The sequence below is a fragment of the Peromyscus eremicus genome, chromosome 13 (genome assembly GCF_949786415.1).
Source record: "Peromyscus eremicus chromosome 13, PerEre_H2_v1, whole genome shotgun sequence".
Classification (NCBI taxonomy): Eukaryota; Metazoa; Chordata; class Mammalia; order Rodentia; family Cricetidae; genus Peromyscus; species Peromyscus eremicus.
Genome location: NC_081429.1, coordinates 14,024,014 through 14,050,070, shown reverse-complemented (window position 1 = coordinate 14,050,070; position 26,057 = coordinate 14,024,014). Strand labels below are relative to the sequence as shown.

Genomic DNA, 26,057 nt, shown 5'->3' with positions numbered 1-26,057 from the left:
CTTCACTTCCTGGATCCCCCATACTCTTAAGGGGACCACTTTCACACCCATTCTTAGGGTCTCCATCCAGTCACACAGCTCTTTATCAAAATATCAGTAATGAGATCATTTTGAAAGAACAAGTAGGTGAAGGCTGGAAAAGTCTGAGTCAAGGAATTGCATTTAATATAGTGGTGTGCCTTCTTCCTACTACTAAGATGTTGACTCCTGCTGTGTATGCTGTGTAAGATGGAAGGGCAAAGTGGCCCAGCTAGTCTTCTTCAAGAATTATAAGGGACATTATCCTATTCATGAGAGTAAAGCAGGCAAGATTTTGTTACTTGCTAAAGTCTCCACTACTCAATATGATTACATTAGGTCTTGCTTTCCAAAATACGAATTTCCAAGGGACACATACGTTTAAACTTGAACATTTGTTAAAACCTTTGTGTTTCATGAATTAATACATTGTTCTACTAAAATGAGAGTAGATATTTTGACAAAGGTCCTCCAGAAACTTTTTGTTTGTTTGTTTGTTTGTTGTTTTTTGAGACAGGGTTTCTGTTTTTCTGTGTACTTTTGGTGCCTGTCCTGGATCTCACTCTATAGACCAGCCTGGCCTCAAACTCACAGAGATCCCCCTGACTCTGCCTCCCGAGTGCTGGGATTAAAGGTGTGCACCACCACTGCCAGCCTCCAGGAACTTTCTTTGTCTGCATCCCAGCTCCAGCATATCGCCTGATTCAGAGAAAAGCTCAATGGCATATCCTGGATAATCATGGAATGGAGAGAGGCTCACATGTAAATAGAGATTATTGTGACCTAGATAAAAAACACCATGCCAAAACTATCTATTGAGTCAGGGTATATTAGGATTGCCAGTAGTACATTTGAATCTCAGAAGGTATTTTATATTTAAACCCAGATTAAATGACAGCTCTGCTCAACATAGTACAAGAGATTTAATTATTGTCCTGGTTTTTTCGCTTCCCTATTGCTGCAGTAAGTACTGACTAAAATCAACTTGGGCCATAAATGGTTTGCGTGGCTTATATGTTATAGGCAATCACTGAGGAAATCAGGGCAGGGGGGACTCAAGACACACCTGGATGCATAAACTTAGGTGGAGATGGTGGAGGAACCCTGCTTACGGCTTGTTCTCATGGCTTTCTCAGCTTCCCTCTTAACAACCCAGGACCAACTAGGGGTCGTACTGCCTACAGGGGGCTGAGCTCTCCCACATCAATCATTAATCAAGAAAATACCCCACAGACATACTGCAGTCCAGTCTAATGGAGGCAATGCTCAGGTGATGTCCCTTCTTCCCACGTGACTCTAGCTGATGTACAGTGAAGTTGGGCCAGATTTCCTCTGTGGTTTTTCCAAATCTAAGAACACCAACACGAGCAACAGAACAGGTGTAAAGCTTTATAAATGGTGGGATTCAATACTTCATATGATATATACATATATACCAAAGCATATTTAGTGCAAATTCTACCAATTTGAATATGTGAGGAGATTATAAAGGGAAACAAACACAAAATTATAAAAACTCATTTTTCCTAGGAGCACAATAAATAAAAAGTCAAGTTTTCAAGTCTATGTTGCTTCCCTTTTGTATAGTATCAACAAGTAAAATTTTAAACCACTCTAAACAAATGAAATTACTTTCTAGATTTTATGTTTTATGTTTATGCACTTCAGGTTTTTTAAATTTTTTTTTCAGTTTAATTGCATTGTGATATTTTACTGGTAATATTATTCACCTAATTATTTAATTACTTTGTTTGCAATGACAGAAAGCAACATTTTGGGATGGTATAAACCTATGTCTTAATATATATATATATATCTGTGTCTCTGTTGTCTCTCTCCAACTTAGCAAGTGGACCATGGAGGATCTGAATGATTTTTTTTTCTTTTTCTGCGCCTCAAAGACTATTTCATGTCCTATCTTGGAGCGGTGTCTCACTTTGATATTTAACGTATTTTAATCCAGACCAGAATTTGGAAAACAATAACCCCCGCAAGCTATCGCAGGAATTGACTCGAAGAGGTGAAAGAGCCAGTGACGGTTCCCAGGAAGAAGCCATAGACCAGTGGGCCAGAAGGAGGCAGCAGTTCAGGGACGGCAAGAGATGCAGCTCAGCTGGGGGCAGCTCTGTCTTCAGCAACTTCACTGAGGGCTCCAGTGAGTAGCACCCTGTGTTCCTAAGCAACCGCCAAGGCAGCCGCTCACTGTCTTAATTAAATTCCTTTCCCTTCATCTCTAGGACATACATTCTGATTGTCTGAACATGGTGATGTGGCGGTTATATGGTTTTTATTTATGAAAGATACTTCTTCAAATAATCAACTCTTCGTTACACATTAAGGAATTTCTACTTGGTAAATGGCTTTCAGAAGACACACGCAACAGCCTGCTGAGGCTTCTTTTCTCCTTAAACACTAAAATAACTAGCTATGGGGCCGTTTATAGAGTTAAATGTGTGCTTTTACTTTTTAAAAAAGATCTACATTTGTATATGAAATATACATAACCTAAAATGATAAGATCAATATTGCTGATTGTGAGAAATGTCTTCTTGTTTTAACATTTCGTAAATGAAATGTCTTCTAACAGAGCTGTATTTTCGTGAGACAGACTTTCTTCAGTCTGTAGTGTGTTACAGAAGCAGCATTGTACCTCAGCCTCACAAACAACGGCAGCTGAGAACGGACGATAAGCTATTACCGATGAAAATTGACTAGAGTAAAACATGAATTAATACATGGGGTGAGGGTTAGTACATTTTGTAGCTACTGCAACTAATATGGATCTGAGATTGCAACCGTCAATATTAAAGGAGGCTTGGCTAACTAGTAGGTATGTGCTACTTGCAAATTATTTACAAAAGCAAAGTGCTTTTGAGAAAACAAAATTCGTACCAAAATCTCAGGGAACTATGATTGATTTTTTTTTTAAAGGAAGAAAATAAAAAGGTGCATTGTTGTGCTGCAGCAAATGTTGTTATGAAAAGACAGTAGTGGGAATAGTGGGTTGTGCCCTGTAGAGAAGCGGGTGGAATGACCCACATGTCAGCATAGGTAGCTGTCATTCATTTCCCAGAACGAAACAGAAGCATGACAAAGTCTAAGGGTTGAAAGAAGCCATACACCTGTGGGAAAAGATTATAAGTAATGTAATAAAATCAAATACTATGTTATTTCCAGCACAAAACTTCATATTCATGTGACCACAAAGGACGAACTTTTAGATGTTTTATTTTGTGGTGAGAGTTTTTATTCTTGTCCTTTGACCTGTGCCTAATTCTTCAGGTCTTTCTTTGTGTTGGGCAGTAAGGAACTAAAATTAGAATTGTAGCATTTATACTCTGCATATACTGCTGTGTTTGAGCCTTATCTCTGTTATTGTTTGTATGCACTTGAAATACCTACCCAAGAATGCACATCTCTTATTAGACTCCCAAAGCTCTGATCCTAACACATCACTAATTAGTTCTAATATTTATTTTCTAAATATTATTTTTATTTTCCACCTTCTGTTCCACTTTTACTTTATCAACTGTTTTATTTACATTTTATACAATCTTAAACACGTTTTAAAAAATATATTGTTAATGCTTAATATGTTTCAAAGCTCTCCCTCATCACTGTTTTTTTTTTTGTTGTTTTTATTTCTAACAGGATTTATTAGTTTTCTTTCTTTAGTAAAAGCCTAATAACTTTTTCAGGAAAAGTCATGTAGAAAGAAAAATTGATTTATTATATATCTTAAGGTGTTATTGCCCTCTTAATTTTTAGTGGCAATTTGGTATAGAATTCTAGATTCAAAGCATGGAAGAAACTGGGTCATTGCCCTATTAACAGTGGTGCTAGTGAGAAATTTCAGTTCAATATGGTTTTCATGACTTCTGTCATTAATCCAGTTTTGTTTTGGGTAAATTAAGGATTTTTCTTTTCATCTTTATTATTTTGTTTAACTTCTCTTATGAATTTCAGAACACGTATTTTAAATACATTTTCATGTTTGGCCCCATGAGCTCATTCATATTTCCTCACTCATAACTGTCTTTAACTTGTAGATTCTCAGCTATTAGTTTTTCTACTTTCTTCCCTTTGTCTTCTTGTCTGTGTCCTACTGGCATTATTTCGTATGGACAGTTAAACTTTTGGATCCATTCGCTGCACATATTAACACCTTTCTACAATGTTTTTCCTCATCTGTCCTTGCCACAGTCCCTGACAGTTCCAATGTTCTGTCACCTTAGCAATTCAGCCCACATGTAAGTCCTTCTTAATAGGTTGTTAGCCTATTGTTTTAAAATGTTTGTCTCCTTTTTTACAGCTCAATTTTTTTTTTTTAAATTATTTCATGGGCCGGTTAGTCTTCTGAGACAGGGTCTCTCTGTGTATACCAGGCTGGCCTAGAACTCGCAGTGATCCTCCTGCCATAACTCCATTTTCAATTTTTATAGACTAACTACTTTTTGGATGATTCTCATTTTTATGCCTTTGAGAATATTAACTGATTTGTATGAACTTTTAAGCTGATTATTGGTAAACTACTAAACTACTTCTGCTAATGCACATTTCACATTGGCTGAGTTTCTTTTGTCTTTCTTTGGGTTTCAGTTGGGTATTTCAGTGGTGGTATTGTGTTCCCCAAAATATTGTGCACCCTGATAAACTTATCTGAGGTCAGAGACAGAACAGCCACTAGATACAAAGGCTAGAAAATGGTAGCACTCACACCTTTAATCCTAGCATTCCAGAGGAGAAATCCCTCTGGATTTCTGTGAGTTCAAGGCCACATTGGAAACAGCCAGGCATGGTGACATATGCCTTTAATTCCAAGAAGTGAGCCTTTAATCCCAGGGAGTGATGGCAGAAAGGAAAGATATATAAGGCGTGAAGACCAAGAACTAGAAGCATTTGGCTGATTAAGCATTTGGCTGGTTAAGCTTTTAGGTTTAGAGCAGCATAGTTCAGCTGAGAGCCATTGGGATGAGGACACAGAAGCTTCCAGTCTGAGGAAACAATACCAGCTGAGAAGTTGGCCAGATGAGGTTAGCTGTGGCTTGTTCTGTCTCTGTGATCTTCTAGTGTTTACCCCAATACCTGGCTCAGATTTGTTTTATTAATAAAGACTCTTTAAGATTCATGCTACAATTAATTATTTGGCTCATTCCGTGTCTGCCTCCAATTGGCAAACTATGTGGGCAGGTAGTGAAACATCCTGGATTGATTCTGCTTTATCCACAACAATGATTCTTCTGTTGCATTGACTGGCTTAGCTCTGATCCAGGAGATGCTATATCCCATCCAGTGTCTCCTGTCCTCAATATCAACCGTTTTGCATTTCCAGCTTAGGGGTTATTGCTGCTGCTTGTATCATGGTGGACTTTAAAGTGGGGATAGTGTAAGCATAAAATTACCTTGCAGTTTCTGATGGTACCCCAATTATCACTGCCTTGTTTGTATCTTGGGTCTCTCTTGTCTTTTCACACTTTGAACATTCTTGGCGATATTCTTATAATCCTGTATCAGAACTCTCAAATATATTCTATGCTGTGGTTTCACATCATGGTTTATGTGTTACATCTGGGTTTCAGGTGATACATAGCTCATGGCATAATGTGAATTCTTTTCCTGTTCATAAACTCATCTATACATCTTATCACACACACACACACACACACACACACACACACACACACACACACACCCCGAGTGAGGGGAGAGAGGGCAGATTATCGTCTCTCTAATATTTATCTGGACTTTGAAACACCCCAGTCTTTTATGATGCATCAAGTTCAGATGCAAATCCTGCTTCTAAATATATAGAAATGAACATACCAGTGTGTCTAATATAAACCCTGCAGAAATTAGGACATAATTTCATTCATGTTTTATAATGTTTCTATCAAAATGAGAGGCTATAGTCTGTGCTTATTTCGATCTCTGAAAATGTCTTTCATTTGCCCCTCTGGAGTCCCTTTCTACCCTTCTAACTCCTTTAGTCCAGCACAAGAGCCTCTCCTCTTTGGCCTATGTCAAGGGGCTCTCTGGATTTTTATTAGGTTTGCTTGGTAGTATTTTATCAAGAGACTGCTGATGGGAACAAGGTCTAAATAATATTGCTCCTGGTCCTTCTGTGTGGGAAGCCAAGGGCTGGCTGTGTCTCTGGGCACAGTCCCACACAGTGACCCACGCCATACTGCTTTCTATGATGCAAAGTTCTTGGGACTGATGGCACCCACTTCCTTTTGTCCTTAGATAAGCTATTCTCAGTTAGAAACTAGCATACTTTGTTTTCTTAAAGCCTGTCCAAACTATGTTACTACTGTCCTTATTATCTTGAAGTTACTCATTAGAGGAAACCATTTTTTTGTGTGTCATAATCCTATAGTGTACCAGCACTTTCCCTCCTGATGCTGTTGTGAGTCACCTGTGAGTAAGCCAGCCCTGGGTTATTATGTCTATAAGAAAAAGGAATTTTCCCTCTCAACATAGCTTTTATAGTTACTCAGAAGTAGAAGAAAAAAGTTGAAAATTATTGAAATTTGAAATTTGATTTAAGATTTTTTCAGTGTGAGATCTTGGTTATAATGGGGAAGAGTTATGTTTTAACATTTTAGAAGCAACAGGAATGCCAGTGTAAGGATTTTAAAGGTAAAAAATGTCTAAAGGAATATATTGTCTGCTGTTGGTTTCTCTTGAGGAATTGTTAGGCTGTTTTAGTTTATTTAGTTTTGTTGGTTTGGTTTTTGTTAGTTTGTTCTATTTTTTTTTATTTTTTGATGATTTCTCTTATTTTTGAGATTATAATATAATAACATCATTTCCCTCTTTACCATTGCTCCCTTCAAACCCACTGATATACTCCTCCTTGCTTTCTTTCAAATGCATGGCTTCTTTTTTTCCTTGATTGTTGTTACATGCATATTTGCCTATTTCTACTCATGTATATTCTTCCTATACAACTTGCTTACACTATGTTAATGTTATTTCTGTGTATGTTTTCAGAACTGGCTGCTTGTAATGGAATGATCAATTGGTGTGCTCTTACCCATTCAGTATTATTTTAGTTGTCTGTCGTTCTTTGTGAAGGGTTGAGTCCTCCTGGGCTTCCCTCCATCCACTATAGCATGTCTGTTGCCATTGTCTTCAGCTCATGTTTAGGCAGTCATGTTGGTGAGACTTTGTGAATGTAGCTCCTGACACTCCTAGAATACACAATCTCACAGAAAGCTTCCTGAGTTTTCTGACTCTTACAATCTTCTCATCCTGTCTTCTGCAAGGTTCTCTGAGCCTTTTTAGGTGCAGGAGTTTTGTTTTTTTGTTGTTTTTTGTTGTTGTTTTTTGTTTTTGTTTTTTTTATAGATGTATTCATTCGGGACTGGGCTCCACAACTCTACATTTGACTGGTCATGGTGTTCTGTAATGGTCTCTATCTGTTGCAAAAGAAGAGGTTTCCTTGATGAAGGGTGAGGACTATACCTATCTATAAATACAAGGACAAATATTAAGAATGTAGTTGGGATTATTTGGGCTTAGTAAAGTGGTGGCTGTAGGTTCTCTTCCAAGATCAATGATTTCACTACCTCTGAGTAGTTTGGTAGGTTTCCAGTACCAGGCAAAGTTTTGTTCCTGTCAAGTGAGTTTAAAGTATGATTAGAGACCTGTTGGATACCATCAAGGTATATGTGCCACTTATGTACCTTAAATTATCATGGCATGTAGATCATTGTTGTGGTTCTTAGGCATCATCACATCTGGGAGAGATTATTTGTTGCTTCCTTCCTTTGGAAGAGGGATTCTATGAACAAGGGGCATCAACATCATGATGGGTCTTGACGAACCGATGTACAAACCACACTATAAAAGTTGCCTTAAATAAAGGATCAAGAACAGAGAGGGAGAACAAGAAATAAGAGTCCACGATAAATGAAGACCACATGAGAATAGGAAGAAGCAAAGTGCTAGAAAGGTCCACAGAAATCCACAAAGATACCCCCACAATAGACTACTGGCAATGGTTGAGAGAAAGCCTGAACTGACCTACTCTGGTGACAGGATGGCCAAACACCCTAATTGTCGTGCTAGAAATCTCATCCAATGACTGAGGAAACCGGATGCAGAGATCCATGGCCAGGCCCTAGGTGGAGCTCCAGGTGTCCAATTGGCAAGAAAGAGGAGGGTTTGTATGAGCGAGAATTGTTGAGACCAAGATTGGAAAAAGCACATGGACAAATAGCCAAACGAATGGAAACACATGAACTGTGAACCAATAGCTGAGGAGCCCCCAACTGGATCAGGCCCACTGGATAAGTGAGACAGTTGATCAGCTTGAACTGTTTGGGAGGCACCCAGGCAGTGGGACCGGGACCTGTCCTCAGTGCATGAGCTGGCTGTTTGGAACCTGGGGCATATAAAGGGACACTTGGCTCAGCCTGAGAGGAGGGGACTAGACCTGCCTGGACTGAATCTACCAGGTTGAACTCAAGCCCCAGGGGAGTTTTTGCCCTGGAGGAGTAGGGAATGGGGGGTGGGCTGGGGGGAAGGTGGGGGAGGTGCTGGAGGAGGGAGGACAATGGAATCCGTGGCTGATATGTAAAATTAAATTAAATTATAAAATAAAAAAGTTATAAAAAATAAAAGATCATGATGGGGAAACCTATAGAGACAAACAAACCAAACTAGTGGGAACTCATGAACTTTGGACTAACAGCTGTGGAGCCTCCATGGGACTGGACTAGGCCCTCTGCATAAGAGAGACAGTTGTGTAGCTTGATCTGTTTAAGGGGCCCCCTCGAGGTAGGATTAGGATCAATCCCTGGTTCATGAGGGGGCCTTTTGGAGCCCACTACCTATGGTGGGAGACTTTGCACAGCCTTGATGCAGGGGGAGGAGCTTGGATCTGCCTCAACTGAATGTACTGGGCCCTGCTGACTCCCCATGGGAGGCCTTACCTTGTGGGAGGAAGGAATGGGGGGGGGTTAGGGAGCTTCCTAAAAGGGAGGAGGGAAGACAGGGGGGATCTGTGGTTGGTATGTAAAATGAATAAAAAATTTAATAAAAAAGAAAACAAACAGGTGCTGAGCAGTGATGGCACACACCTTTAATCCCAGCACTCGGGAGGCAGAGGCAGGAGGATCTCTATGAATTCGAAGCCAGCCTGGGTTACAGAGCGAGTTCCAGGACAGGCTCCAAAGCTACACAGAGAAACCTTGTCTCAAAAAAAAAAAAAAAGGAAACAATAGGCTTTTAAGGGATGATAATAAAATAAGATAAAACAAAATGAACACATCAGATGTGGACAAGACTAAGAAACAGAAGGAAAAGATACCAAGAGAGGCTCAAGAAACAGAGACTCATTTGCACACTCAGGAATCCCATAAAAACACTAAACTGGAAGCCATAAAATATACACAGTGGACCTGATGTAGACTCCTGTAGTCCGTGCTCATGTTACTGCATTTTCTATGAGTTTCTATGAGCTTCGCTCATGCTGATTTAGAGGGCTTGTTTTTCTTGGTGTCCTCCATCTCCTCTGGCTTGTACATTCTTTCTGCCTTCTCTTCCACAGGGTTCCCCAAGCACTAAAAGGAAGGATTCAATAGAGACATCCCATTTAGGGCTGAGTGTTCCAAGGTCTCTCACTTTCTGCATAATGTCTTACTGTGGGTCTCTATATTTGTTTCCCATCTACCCTTATCCCACCTCTAGCCCCTCCTCATAGAGAATAAGGCTTCCCTTGGGTAGTCAACACAGGCACAGTCTGTGTGAAAGTTGTTCTTGAGTCAAATCAGATATTGGTTGGTTACTCCCAGGAGCTTTGTGCCACCATAACTCTAACATATTTTGTAGGCAGGACACCATTGTAGATCAAAGGTTTTGTGGGTGGCTTGGATTTATGTTTCTCTTTTGGTAGAATAGAGGGCATGTTGCTGTACCAAAATGCTAGAACACAGGGGTAAAGGCATCATATAGACACCAGCTTGGCTTCTTCATGTTCAAGGAATTGTACTGATGTTGTCTTCAGCCATGGGCCTTGCCATTGGTTTGTGGAGATGAACCTATTGTGTTAACAATAGCCTGAATTGTTTGGGGATTTCCGAGGACTCCTATGGCTAGCAACTCAATTAAATATAACCCAGTCCTAGGACGGAAAGCTTCATTTGGTGACAAAGGATGTCCAATTAGGCTCTGTCAACCCCATAATTTTGCTGAGGTCTCCTTCGTATATGTATATATTTTATAAATATAAACTCTCCATACTACCCATCAAATGACCCTTAATTTTAGCTGTCTCTCCTCCTATTCCTCCCTCATCTCCCTCTTCCTTCCCACTCCCCACTCGATCCTCCCATTCCAGCCCCACCACATCTATCCTATTTCTTTTTTGTAAGATCTATCTGCACCCCCATAGGACCTTACTCTGTATCTAACCACTGTGGCTCTACAGATTGTAGTTGGGATGCCATTGACTCAACAGCTAATACCCACATGTAAGTAAATATGTACTCTATTTGTCGTTCTAGGTCTGAGATACCTCAGTCATGATAATTTTTTCTAGTTCCATCATTTACTTATGAATTTTATGAGGCACCCACGTTGCCTTGCAGCCATCAGAAGCATCCCATCTACAGCAGGGCTTCCCTTGTAAAACCCATAACTTATTTATTGTTGTTTTCTTCTTTCTGAGGTTTTTCTTGAACCTTGAAATAAATTGTGTGTGTGTCCCGGGGGGCGAGGGAGGGTATCAGCAACATTCATCTACAGTTTGTACCTGCAACCTGTATAAAAAAAAAAAAAAAAAAAAAACCATCAAGCTCTCCATTGGTCCACCAAGACAGTAACCAGCATCTATCCGTCTTAATAAAGTAGGGGGGGAGGAATAATTTTATTATAATTGGGAAAAGAAGAGGCAAAAATTTACATGTAGTAACTAACTGTAATAAGCTGATTACATATAGTAAAGCTTCTACTGCATATGGAAAAACCTTCAGTTAAATTTACTCTAAAGTTGACATAAAATATATTTTTAAATTCCAATGGTGATATAATTTTTAAATCAAGTTGAGCTTATCTATCTCCTCAAGAGTTTATGAATTCTTTGCAGTGAAAATATTCAAAATCCTTTTTTTCTTGCTTTATAAGACAGGCAGTCCTTCTCTGTAATCAACCATCTATGTATCAAACAAACCTAGTGGGAACTTCGCTGCTTTCATTAACTGAAAATGCCCTCCAAGTGCCATAGAGATTGGGTCTAATTCTTTCTAGTTCATTGTGTCCTTCTGTGACTTGAAATCATAGCAAGGGGCTTTTTCTTTCATTGTAATGGCAAATCCTTCCATCCTACTGCTCTTAGACATTCATGTCCGCTTTGCACTTCTTGAAATAAGAAACAATCACATGTGTTGGAGCCAGCTCATGGCAGTTCACAAAGCTGTCTATGCGTGTTTTCTACACCGCAGCTCGGTGATAGCATGCTGTTAGCTTTATACTGGCCGTGTTGGAAATCTTTATGCTACGAAAACTGCCTAGCCCAGCAAATCAGAGATTTTTTTTTTTCCAATTTGGAAAGTTATTTAAAACATTTACCAATACTCCACTTGAAATAACACAAGATCAGCTGTAATTTCAATGTAAATTCAAATTTAACGTCCAAGCATAATAATTTTAACTTAACAATGATTGTGCTTTCTTTGAGGCAAACTTTGTTTTGAATGAAAACTTATCCTAACAATTTTGTCCATGTTAGACATAAGAACAAGTGTCTGCCACTTCTCTTTCAGCTTATCCAGGCACAGACACATTGAAAGCACACTATATTTCTGGAGAAACTCTTTTAAGCAGAGCCTGCAATTCACTCAGAGTTGCTTGGGCTAGTATTGTTTAATGTGTGGTTTGAATTTTTTTCTCATTTATAGAGTCCGCGCATGCTACTAATATATGACGTAAAACCAGACAGCTTTATAGACCATCATTACAGTTAGCGTTTTCACTCTGTTAATCTCACTCGTCTCTGACTTCCTATGTAATAACTGGAAAAGGCATTAAGAATGACATGTTTATGTGTGTGGACACAGTTGATCAATCCATCTGAGTGTGGGCCATGCTGACTAAGGTATACTCCGTAAATAACTTGAAGGCTAGGAATGGGCGTAGGAAGGGACTGCAAAAGGAGGCTCTGAATTTTATAATCTTAAATGGTCCCTGTATCACAAACAGATGTGGCAGGAATTTGGGTTTAATCATGTGAGAATAGCTCATAGCATTTCTCATATTTCACTCAGTAAATAAAATTATTTTGGAACTGTACTTTTAAAATATTAGTTGCCATTGAGAAAGAAAGATAGAAGGAAAGAAAGAATAAATGAAAGAGAGAGAGGGAGGGAAGGAGAGAGGGAGGGAGGGAAGGAAGGAGAAAGGAAGGAAGGAAGGAAAGAAGGAAGGAAGGAAGGAAGGGAATAAAGAGAGGGAGGGAAGGACAGGGAAGAGAGGAAGCAAGGGAATTAATTGTAATTCCTAATAATAAGAGCTAAGTGGACTGAAAAGTAGCTGAGAGGTTAAGAGTTAGTTCAAGGGACCCAGGTTTAGTTCCAAGCACCCACAAGTTGTTTTACAATCATCTGAAACTCCCCTGGGATCCTCTGCCCTCTTCTATTTCTGTGGGCACCAGGCATGCACATAGTGCACAGACATAATGCATAAAAAATGCTCATGCACGTAAAGTAAAATAAAAATCTATCTAATATATATATATATATATATATATATATATATATATATATATATATATATATATATATATATATATAAAATTTCATAGTAAGACCTAAGGATTGGGATGTGCCTACTTGATGCCAGATTCTATGCTAAACCTCTTATAATGTGTTTTCTTGTTGATATTCCCAGTAGAATTATGAGTTATGTTACTGTATTTCCAAACTCATTTTGCTCATCAGAGCCTCATGCAGAGGATAAGTGATGGGTCCAAAGTCATTCAGTTATATATAATTAGTCTTAGAGCTGAGTTTCAACTACAGGCCATCTAACCGGAACTCACACTCTTTCATAAAATGGAAAATTACTGGATCTGTTTGAACACAAATGAAACCCTGGTCTCTCTGGGACAACCAAACAGGGCCTTGCATCTTTGCATACTATCTCTTCATTTTCTTCAAATGACACACTAGGATGAAAGAAATGTAAGGATACCCAAGGTACTCAGAGCTAACTTGTGCATGTTCTAGTCCTTTTTAAAAACTATTATTACTATTATTATTTATCATTAGTATTATTATTATGAGACCAAAACTACAAATGCAAAGAAAAAGAACATGCCGGTACTTTTTCAGAAAGAATGATTTAAAATGTGATTTCAGTAATATCAAAACATTTAATAGCTCATGTTTGAAATGCTCATTTATGATGTGTTTAAGCTAGCAAACCTCATTTGGTAGCAAACTTTTTCTGACAAAGAGTTATTTGGACTTGCCTGCTTATATCAAGGTTCAACGTGGAGCAGATGCTGAGACCTCTAGCAGCTATAAATTTTCAGCAGGTGTGTGGCTTGCTGCTTCATTGGAGTTTAACACAAATTTTATGTCTCAGCTTATGTAAGGGTATGTTCATTAGCTCTGTCTTGCTAACTGAATGAATACAGAGTCATTCATCCACAGAATCACATCTGTTGGTAAATAAGTGAGCTGTTAGATCAGCCTCATACATATTGATAAAAGCAAAGACCCATATAAAGACCTGCCCTCAGACCCACTGCATATCCAATACAGGCATTTACTGCTGAAGGAAAGATATTATACGATAAACCAGTTGTCCCAGAAATCTCTGTGGCCTACATCAATGAACATTCAACAACTGAATTTTTAAGTTAAAGAATGTAGAAAATGAACCTAAAACTTTAGAAAGCCCTATTATAGCTTTAAAAAAAGGAAAAAGAAAAAAAAACTTTAATTTAGCCTTAAAGTTTAGAAAGGCACTTCAATAAACTATAAAATTTCTGGTTTACTTTTCCTGTTGCAATCAAATGTCACACTTAGATTTACTTAAAACAATTTTGAAGTGATTGGAATATGCTATGTGAAAGAAAGTATCATATTCTGATTTATACTATTTATATTATTCTGTCCTAAACTTTTCATAATTTTCATCTAATAAGAATCATGTCCCATCAAGTTCTCATATCATTTACATTCCAGCTTTATAACTGTATTATATTGCCATATGTCATCTGTTTTTACATCCAAATATAGCATAGTAGAAGTACTCAATCAACATCACCTATGGAAGTATAGGTAGACTATTCCTTCGCTGGAATGCTTATAGCCACAAGTATTTCAGATTTCGGATTTTATGAGGCTTTATTGTATTGGTATAGACATTATAAGGTATCTGGAGATAGGGTCCAAATGTAAAAGCAAAATTCTTTTAGGCTAGATATCTATTTAACCTGTAGATAATTTTATACACCATGTGTAGTGCACCTACATTCCGACTGGGACCTCTCTGATGTGGTATTTTCATACTTTGGGTATTACATTAACATTCAAAAGGGGTCAGGTTTGTCGTTTTAGATTTAAATTTTTAAATAGGAGTGCTCCCTTCTCGCTGTGTATCCACCTCCCCTACCCCATATAATGCACTGAATGGATTTATAGTGACAGACTTCCTAGTCGTGCCTCTGTTTACAGCTAGCTGCCCTTTCTCTGAACTCTCACACTGCACCAGGACTTCTGTCTTACTCATCATTCTATCCCCAATGTCCATAAAACTGCACCTGGCTCAGGGAAGAAGAGCATTTATTTCAAATCAATTCAGTGAGTGAATGAATGTACCTGAAACCACCCAAGCCATCAAATGTCTGGGGCAGTCTCACATAAGTTACGCAAATGGGGAAGTTGGAAATCTATTGTTCATTTGTCTCTGTGTCAGGACAATGACTAATAATTATTCTTCTCAGTCTAGTACTAAGAAAGCGAAAGTAGAAATGAACAAGAACCATTAAGAATGATTCTCCAGAGAAAACTCAGAGAGAAGACCAATCCTCCGCTGTTGGGGGGGGGGGGTGGAATGGAATATTTATATACCTAACCCACAGCAGAAGTCTGCCTTGCTGTGTTAGGTGAGGATGGGAATAAGAGATTTCACCCAGAGACTTTCTGAGAAAGGCATAGGAACAATTACAGTGTCTGAGGAGAATCAGAGAGAGAAATAACGATATTCTATTGTGTTTTAAGTATGGTTGAGGTATTTACCTATAATCCCAGGACTTAGTCCCAGGACTTGGGGCAGGACGATCAGGACATTGGGAGGTCAGCCTGTGCTATTTTACAAAATAGAGAGAATCATTGTGTTCTTTATATCTCCCCACTCCTGATGCTATTTAAGAAATGCAAAAAAATGATGGAGTTTTCTTGAAAATAACTTTTGATGCTAGAGTGTGATTTTTCAACTCTGCCTGCATGAAAGACTGAAGGCTTGGAGGAGGATTTTATTTAGGTTTGAACTCTCTAACCAGGGCACAAAGAAACATGGAAGATAATGTGGGAAGACAAGCTCATTTCTTTTATGGACACAGCTTTCCACAGGGTCTAAGACACTTGTACACACAGAGAAAACACTGAACTTCTATAGAAGAACTGGTAGATGAAACTATACACATCTCCTTGTCTCTTCATGTAAGCCCACAGTGAGATTTCTAGAAATACACTTTTTAGTGCCTCCTTCAAGCACAAAGACAGTGACATGATTTTTGTATTTGATAATCCTTTTCTTTGTACTTGGTATTTTGAAATGGATTCTGAAAGCTAATTCCTAATCTTACCTGGTTTCAACTTGACCTCTAAATAGTAGTATATTGTTTTTCAAAGCAAACATTTTTTTCTTTAACTGAAATATTTCCATACTTTGTCCTGTGCCCAGACTCCCACAACCCAGAACCTGAAGCAATATTTGTTTTTGTTTTTTAAGATTCATTTTATTTTTATTCATGTGTCTGTCTGTGTCTGTTTGCACATCGGTGCAGTGCCTGTGAGGGCCAGAAGAGGGCGAAAGATCTCTAGGAGCTAAAGTTGCAAGCAGTTTTGAGCCACTAGATGTAGGTGCTGGGAACTGAACGTGGGTCCTCTGGATGAGCAGTAAGCACTTTCAATTGCTGACCCTTTTCTACAGTCCCGGGAATATTTGTTTTGATTATGATATTTTTAAAAAATATAAATTATTCCCCCCAAAAATGCACAGCAAACGTAGCTACTTATATCTAAGGATAATGTTCTTTATTCATGGGGACCTCACTTCTTCATATTGGGAAGCTTTCTTACCTTTACCACTAGAGCACTGGATCTTCTTTCTTGCCAGAATGTAACTTAATTTCTCACCTTTTCTGTTCCTCAGTTACCTCAGATGATGCTCTTTCTCCAGATTTTGGCTTTCGAGTTGATATTGAAGAAAAGGGATTCTACACAGAGAATTTTCATTCAACAGCATGGGTTTTCCGAGGTGATGATGGAAATCCTGAAGACAGCCCCAGGTGTCTTAGTAAAAAGCCAAGACCAGTAGCTGGTAAGGACTTTCAAATTACAGCAAGATGCATGTGCCTTAGAAAACTCATAACTAAAGCCTCTGAAGTTGCCAGCCCTGAATACTGAAAAATATCGGTAGTTGACATGAGTTTAAGAATCTGGAATTATTAAAATGAAAACTATTTTAAAAGCTATTCCTGGTGGAACAAAAAGTGATACCAGGTGTGGTAGTTTGAAAGAAAATGGCCCCCAAAGGGAGTGGCACTATTAGGAGGTGTGGCTTTGTTGAAGTGTGTGTGGCCTTGTTGGAGGAAGTGTGTCACTGTGGAGGTGAGCTTTGGGGTCTCATATATGCTCAAGCCATTCCCAGTGTCTCACTTCCCTTCCTGTTGCCTGCAAGATGTAGAACTCTCAGCTACCTCTCCAGAACCATGTCTGCCTGCATGCCACCACGTCTTACCATGTTGATAATGGACTAAACCTCTGAAACTGTAAACCACCACCTCAATTAAGTGTTTCCTTCTATAAGAGTTGCCATGGTCATTGTATATCCTCAAGGCAATAGGAATCCTAATTAAATCAGCAGACTCAGTTGTCCTGGCTGGTTTGATGTGTCAGCTTAACACAAGCTAGAGTCATCAGAGAGGAAGGAGCCTCACAGGAGGAAATGCCTCCATGATAACCAGCCATAAGGCATTTTCTCAATTAGTGATCAATGTGGGAGGATGCATCCTATAGTGGGTCGTGCCATCCCTGAGCTTGTGGTCATGGGTTCTCTTAAGAAAGCAGGCTGAGCAAGCTATGGGGAGCAAGGTAGTAAGCAGCACCTTTTCATGGCCTCAGCATCAGCTTGTGTCTCCAGGATTCTGCCCAGATTTCCTTCAATGGTGAACAGCAATGTGGAAGTATAAGCTGAATAAACCCTTTCCTCCCCAACTTGCTTTTTGGTCATGATATTTTGTCACAGCAATAGAAAACTAAGACACCAAGGTTTAAGATGCCAACGTGGATGGGGGGGAGTCTCACAGGGCCCCAATGAAGAATTACAGGTAATTAATGGCTGCTGAGAGAGGGAGAATCAATCTTCCTCAGGGACAAGCCCGCTGATAGGTCATATAATTCCAAATAGATAGACCTAAACATTTATACATATGAACAGCACTAAATGATAGAATCTAGCAGATTGTATTTATAAATTTCTATGTGTACATATGTGTAACAATAATAATTAAAGAATAATAATTAAAGGCCATGAATTTGAAAGGGAGTTAGGGGAATGGGCATAAGTTGGAGGATAGGGAGAGGGGAAATTATATAAGTATATATCATATAAAATTCTCAGAAACACACAATTTAATTACATAATACATTTACTAAATTAACAAATATTTTTGACTATCGTTTTCCCCCTGCAATCTGCGACATAACAATAAATAAAACACAACTACTCCTCTCATATGTGTAGTGTTAACCATGATATATAAGATCTGAAAGAAAAGTGCAAATACTGTGATATTAACTATGTTCCCAGTCATCAAAAAACAAGAGTTTTCCTTAATGTGTGATTTTTTTTATTGGTAAAAGAAAGAATTGAACTGCTTTCATATATATGGTATATAGTATATATAACATTATAGACATTACATTATATATTATGTATTGTGTGTTATAATTATATATAATATATACAATATTATATATATCTTCTTGCACACACATGCACATGAACATATAGGCTTGTATGTATGTGCATACATGAACTTGCATGAAATCTGTTCACATTCTGCAAGTGAGCACCAGGAGGCCTTTTCTCAAACTGAACCTCCATCTGAGACTGTCCTACTTCTCTTGTTGTTACTGAGATTTCAACTGTTACTTGTGCTGGGATGCATGTCTTCTTGACTGAGTAGCACTGAGAGAGCAAGAAATGAATGTAAGGCAGGCAGTGGTGGTGCATGCCTTTAATCCCAGCACTCAGGAGGCAGAGCCAGGCAGATCTCTGTGAATTCAAGGCCAGCCTGGGCTATAGAGTGAGTTCCAGGAAAGGCACAAAGCTACACAGAGAAACCCTGTCTTCAAAAACCAAAAAAGAAAAGAAAGAAATGAATGTAGACATTGGAAAGTGAGCCACAGGCAAATGGACAAATTTTAACTAAAATATTTTAGTAACCTAATAAATATTCCACTTCCAAAATACTGTAATGCTAATTTACATGTGTTACAATGTATTTTATGATAAATAAATTTTATACTTATAAAACAAAACTCAATCCTTGTTTTCCTAGACATTTTGAGTTGGAAAATAGTCAAACAAAGGGATCTCTCCCTGCAAAGCTACATTGCTGTAGCTACGTTAAAAATGTAGAGTGTTTTGGTGTGTGGGTTTTGTTATTTTTATGGAAATATTTGACCTTTATTTGGAATTTTACAACTAACAATATGATGCTAAGGAAGTGTCATCTAGAGGGATAAATTACTTGATGATGCATCCACACTCTGTGAAACAACATTTGTGGCTTCTCAGCAGCTGCGTGGCACTTATAGATTATTCACTAGATAGTGCCATGGGAAAGTAAGGCTATAAATCTTAAAATATGAGAAAATTGTCCTCAGAATGGGGGAGGAACACGTTCCAAACATGTTGACTGTGTCCTCCCACAGGAGAGTTCTACAGCTGAGCTCACCATTTAAAGACTTTATTGAAATGTTTATTCTTTCATACATGTTGTTGACATTCAATTTGCTTGATTGAAAAACCAAAACCACAGAAACATGGCCTTGAAAGCAATAGCTATTTTAATAGTCTCATGAAATATAAAAACAAAACAACAAATGTGATTTGATTTGATTCAACACATAAAAATCTTCCATTAATCAAATATGTGTTGGGTAAATCGATCTGTCAAAAGCAGAAGATAGCACCATGAGAGTAACCTAGAGGGAACAAGAAACCTTGAAAAGTAGAGATGTTAGAAATTATTGTTACAGCAGCCAGAAATGGATTTCTGCTTTCCCTTTTCATCCTGATTAGCTACCAGCCTATCTCAGAGTGTTGAAATATTAATTCCTAAGTCCTTGAATTTCCCAGTTCTGCCTCTTAAATTATGAGATCCAATAAGACACTTTCCAAATAGTTATGCCAAGAGAGAATTCCCTTAATGAGTAACAAACTTTCCCAGAGGCACAGAGCTTTGCAGAACACAGAACTTTAGAGGTAGAATCCACAGAACACCTTCTCAGCAATATTACTTTGCTTTTCCTGATTAAAAAGAAGAAGAAGAAGAAGAAGAAGAAGAAGAAGAAGAAGAAGAAGAAGAAGAAGAAGAAGAAGAAGAAGAAGAAGTTTTCGTTTTCTTCAGGTGTTTTACAAAAGCAAACATCCCTTCTGGAATCCACATGAAGAAATTGTATCCTTCCATCCCCCCTTTGAGAGCATTGTTGTCTATGACTTCAAAGTCTCATGAGTTCCCTTGGCTTCCTGTGTGCTTTTAATCCGCCTATATATTACCTACACCTGTGTACTCCAAATGTGCCTTTGGATGTGGACTTGAAGATAAGGCAACTCTACAAAAAAGAAACATCTTTTCACTGTAACCTGGAGAAAGATCTGAATCTAAGAAGCAACATGTAACATCCACAGAAGAAAAGGGAGCAGCAGGTTGAAAAAAAAAAAAAGCAGCAAAATCTATTACCCAGAAATTCTAACGCATTTATACTTTTTATGAAAGGGAATCCTATTAAATTTCCATTTTAAGGTGTTAGGTTACCCTATTCTTTTTAATAGCTTGAAATCCTTATCTTATAATTGCTTAGCATTTTCACAAGTACCTGGGAGCCAAACTGCTATTTAGGACCTACTTCTGAAGCTCAGGAATGTTACCTATTATACTTTATTATCACTTACACTCTACTTACTGTTTACAAGTCTCCAAGGCAAAATGCCCATGATGTTCACAATCTGGAATCATGCTTTTTCCCCCATCTCTGAGGAGTAACAACCCTTAATCGTTCTGAACAGAGAAGATTGTGATCTATAAGGCTGTTCTTCATAGTGAGCATAGAGAGAAAAGTGCCTTGAGGTAGAGAAGAGTAAAAAGGGTCAATGAATTGAGTAACGTTATGAATAAGTTAAACTGATTAACAAGTGGTAATTGTGAGGAACACACGTACACACATACACACACACACACACACACACACACACACACACTGTAGAGAGTATGATACAGAAAAGAAGGTCTGAAGGTAGCAGGATGGAAAGTGGATTAATAACTGGGCTACAGTAATTGAAGTTATCTTGATGACTGTAAAATCTGTGCACCCTAACTGTGAAGATCTTAGGACTCTCCAGTGACAGTACAGCCAAACCTAACAATTCCAACCTCTTCAAAACCAATTGATCTTGTATTTTTCTGAGTGAGCCAGGTCTGTTACTTTTCTTGGCTTCTTATAAAAGCTCAGTTTGTGGAATGTGTTTCAGTTTTCTTATTTCCATGAATAATTGTGGAGGACCAGCCCCCATATTTATTTACCCCAGGGACTATTGAAGAATGAGGGACAAAAGACTTAGTTAGAAATGAAGAAGGGAAAGAAAAAGACAGAAAATACAGGATAGACTTGGGAGGGCCTGGATCCCAATCCATCGTGCTTCAACTGTCACTGCCCTAGGGTATTTAAAGGAATGCCAAGGGGTGGAGCAAAAGACCTCCCCCCAGCACAGCCAAGTGCAGACCATCTCAGACACGGGCACTCAGGCCCATGATCCAACCGTCCTCTCTATGCAGACCTGCTGGGTAAAGCCCAAATATGGTCCAACAAATAATGTTGTGATAAATTATCTTATTTACAGATCTAAGCAACTCAGGGTTGCAAGATCTGTATGCTGTTTGGGTAGCTATGACAGAGTGGTTAAGGATGAATCCTAAGGTATAGTGCTGCCTAACAGTAGTAAGCTTTATTTTCTTGACATGAGTACTTAACCTCTACATCTCAATATTCTCTCTCTAAATATTCATCATCATCATCATCATCATCATCATCACCTGTTGTAAAGATGCAATTAGAACACACTGTATAAAAATATAACAATGAAACCCAGAACTTTGTATAATTAATGCATTCTATTGCATAGTATTGCTTGGAACCTTTCTGTTAGGCCTGACGTAATCTCAACAAGCAAACACGCCACTTTTACAGTACTGTAACAGTGTGTAGTACTGAATGTCAACTCAAAGCAATGTATTCTTTGCTTTCCTTGCAGTTCGTGAGCGAACTGTGAGACTATTCAAAGGAACTGGAGATTACCCCTGGGGATTCCGGATTCAGTTCTCCAAACCAATCGTGGTGACTGAAGTGGACACCAGTAAGTGCTCTCATAACAAGTTTAATTCATACCAGAGCAGTCCTCTCAACCCTATCAACATGTACAAGATAATCAACCCTGTCTCCATCTTGTAACATACACATGAGCAGTAGAAGCAACTTCTAAGAGTGGTTACCAAACAATATTGAGAAGTGCTTGTACCATAACCACATATTATTTTAAAGTCCAGGCTTTATTATGAAATTCACTCTTCTGATAGACACAGAAATGCTGTTTGTCAGTATGCAAAGGATTCTGGGAGTTCTATTTGCACTGAATTGTTTCCATTATGCCTCTTCTTGTAAACTTTAAAAATTTTATTCTTAATTTAAGTATTAGATCATCCCTTTCCTCCATTGAATTCCTCCCAGGTCTTCCCCCAACTCCCTCTCTAATTCCTGGTCTATTATTATTATTATTATTATTATTATTATTATTATTATTATTATTGCTACAAATATGTTAATACATATGTAAATACAATCTACTAATTCCATTTTGTGCTGTTTTTACACATGTTTTCAAGACTAGCCGTTTGTATTGGATAATGAATTCAGGGTCTCATTTCTGCAGAAGACTAACTCTTTATTTCTCAACAATCATTAATTGCCTATAGCTCTTCATCTACGGGTGGGAGCCTTGTGAGATTTCTTCCATCCATGCTGTGATGTCTAGTGGTGCTGGAATTTTCCAGATCTTGTTGAGGTGACCATAATGTCATAACTTACTTGTCATATCTAGAAGACACACTCTCACAGCAGACTTCCTGATATCCAGCTCTTACAATCTTTCCATCCCTTCTTCAATGTTTCCTGAGCCTTGTATGTAGGAGTCATGTTGTGAAAGTATCAGCTGGGACTGAACACCACAAGTATCCTCATTATATACCTAAGGGGGTGACATGTGTTTGGTTATAGATTCCATTCATGTTCATAATTGTTTTAGAAAAACTAATTTAAATTTCTCATGATTTCAGAGTATAAATTGATTAATTGGCATTTATGTATAAAAACTATGTTGTATACCAGGGATGAAAGAAATCATTATAGATAACTATTCTGAACAAAGTATTTTATATTTGTTCTCCATATATGTATATATGTATACATATATGAACTTAAAACTTGATATTACCATGATCACTTTACAAATGGTTATATGAATGATCAGTGTCACTGGACAACTTGTCTATGTTTTTATGTCTATAAGCACCAGGATTCAAGTCTTAGAATTTCAAGCTACTGAAGCAGAGTTTCTTCAGTTAGGACACAATCAAACGCCTGACCCATGGTGGTTTACACAATGGATCAGACAAGCTGACTCACAAAGCTGAGGGTCTGTGATAGTGCAGATGTTGGGTTTGTTTCGATGATGCAGTCATTTCATCCGAAGCATGACTTGTTCTATTCTTTCCATTGCTGTTGCAAGTTTCTACTCAAACCTAAATAATCTCAGCAACTCTGGCTTTCCTACCACTAATTACAGAGTCAGAGGAAGAGGATAAGCTTGCAACCTCAGATAACCCCTGGAGGACCACACTGAACTGGCTCGGTTGGGTCAAATGAGGTTGTTTGGACTGAATTGTTAGAAATCCAAGTCTTCCATAGACCAGAAGATGGAGTGATGCCCTTCACCTTGAACCAGTTTCCACAGACTAGAAAACAGAAAGAGGTTGTCTTGTGAAATGTAAGTTGCAGTTCAGGACATATTGGCACAGGAGCACTCGGTTCCCAATGAGCTGTCAAAAAGAATCACCCAAACAGCATCACACGGTTTATTCAAACATTAGGTTTTGCCTCTTCTTGACATACTAATATTTGGCATATGATCATTTTCATTTTGAAAAAAATTTATTGAATCCAAGGTATAATGGTACATTTCTGTAATCCCAGCACTCTGGAGAATGAGTCAGGAAAAGTTCAAGTTCAAGGCTGACTAGGACTGTATATGACCAATGTTTCAAACAAACAATAATCCTATTATTAAATAATTAACTACCTTTGAATCTTTCTTGGCTAGATATTGACCCAATTTATTTTCAGCTGTTGGTAGTAATAGCACATTAAGCATTACATCATCTGTTCCTAGCCATATAGAAATATTAACAATGTCTCTAATATATAAATTCTTATGGAATTAACATAGATCAATCTGTTTATTATAAAATAACTTTCCTTTATATTCTTTACCCAGTTTACTTTACCAACATATTTTCCCATCCTGTGAGGTCTAAAATGAATCTAAATTTTTATCTTGTTCCTCTGTTTTGCGATTAAAAATCCAGACTAAACTCATAATCCCAGAACTACAAATAAATTTAATATAGTCACAGATATTTCAGAATTCCTTTCTAGTTTCCTTTCCTCCCCTTCAGCTTTCAGCTTGAGACTGGCTTAGGCATGCAAACATATGTCGTCTTCCCATTTTCTCTGTTTCTAATTTATATTTATGGACACCTCCAAGTTGTACCTTTTCCTCCTGTCTCCTCCAATTTAAAGACAATCTTTTCACCTGTGGCCTTGGTCTATTTTCTCTCCCCTTCTCTTTATTTACAAAGTATTAATAAGTAAAAAAAAAAACAGAGAAAATCTTTAAAATAATAAAGGAAGTTCATTTTACCTGAATCCTATCATCTGAGAATAGAGTGAAATCAAACATCCAATAGCTTGGAGGCAGTTGTTGTACCTGACCAAAAGAAGAGGGTGAGTAAGCTGAGAGGCTCCAACCCGTGATGTAAGCCCAAAAGCTGAGAGAGGAAAAAGAGCAGGACTGGATTGGAGAAGCCTCTAAACTTAGGGTAATACTGACAAATCCTGAAGCAGGCTAATAGTAATCAAATATTGGCCAGAACTGAACATCCATTGAGGAATCCTGCACTGGTGGTCAATAGCCTGATTCTGTCAATCCCTCCAAGTTCATTTACTCTCTGAAACAGCCACACAGAGCATGGCCTGAGTGAGGAATGTGAAGGGTCCTAAGAATTCAAGTGAGGCCAAGTTCAAAAGCAATGGACTCAGTTGTTCGGCAGAGAAAATTTGAAGAAACCATAATTTCCATTCTGTTGCATGGTCACTTCACATGCTTCTTTCCCAGGCTTTACGCTGAGAGAGAGAAGCAGGTGGAACCCCAGGACATAGAGGATAGGCAGTTTATCGAGAAAATAAGTATATGTGACGTTAGAGTTGCAGACACGGCAGATACAGGTTCTCACAGCAATGAGCTCATTTGTTAGCATCACTTTCTGTATTTGCTATTGTTATTTTTGCTGTGGCTGAATGTCAGACAAAAGCAAAAGAAAGGGTTTATTCTAGCTTATGGATCATAGGCATATAATCTTCGTAACAAGGAAGGCATGATACAGGCCATTATGTAAGGGAAGACATGATACAGGCCACGGTAGCAGGAAGAGAATGATACAGACCATGGTGGTGGGGAAGTCATGCTGATATAGGCTCTGATGGCCATTCTTGGTTGTCAACTTCGCTACTTCTGAAACTAACTAAAACCAAAGTGTCTAGGTATACCAATGAGGGAATTTTCTCAATTAAATTGTTTGAAGTGGTAAGACCCATTTTTAACCCAGATCCTTAGAGGTGAGGAGATACAAATTTAGTGTGGATCTTTTGAGGTGGGAAGATTCATCTTTAATCTGGGCCACACTTACTTCTGGATGTGGAAAAAGGAAGCTTGCTCTTTTTGCCTAAATGCTCTCACTGGGAAGTCCATCCCTCCACTGGCATTAGAACCTACTTTTTCAGGATTCTGGTATATACTAATGACCAGTTGAAATATCCAGTGTCATGGACTGAACAACTACTGTATTCATGGAGCTTCCATTGGTAGACAGTCATTGTTGGACTAGCTAGACCTGTAAGCCATTCCAATAAGTCCCTATTATGTTCTAGATAATAATAATAATAATAATAATAATAATAATAATAATAATAATAATAATGATAGAGAGATAATAGACAGATGATAGAGAGATAGATAGACAGATGATAGATAGATAACAGATGACAGAAAGAGAAATAGATACATACATACATACATACATACATACATACATTCTATAAGTTCTGTTGATCTTGAGAACCCTGACTTATAAAGATTTTAGTATCAAGAGTGGCAGTATAAGCATGGATTTCTTAAGAATTTTC

General features: G+C 38.2%; 1 protein-coding gene across 1 annotated transcript in view; it reads left to right on the top strand.

The window, feature by feature from the left end:
* The window catches only part of LOC131923625 (uncharacterized), a 110,478-nt gene that overhangs the window by 6,920 nt on the left and 77,501 nt on the right, over positions 1–26,057 (top strand). The window contains exons 3-5 of the mRNA XM_059278746.1: positions 1,982–2,173; positions 16,408–16,575; positions 21,796–21,897. Of these exons, the coding sequence (XP_059134729.1) occupies positions 1,982–2,173; positions 16,408–16,575; positions 21,796–21,897 (462 nt within the window). The remainder of the gene's footprint in view (positions 1–1,981; positions 2,174–16,407; positions 16,576–21,795; positions 21,898–26,057) is intronic.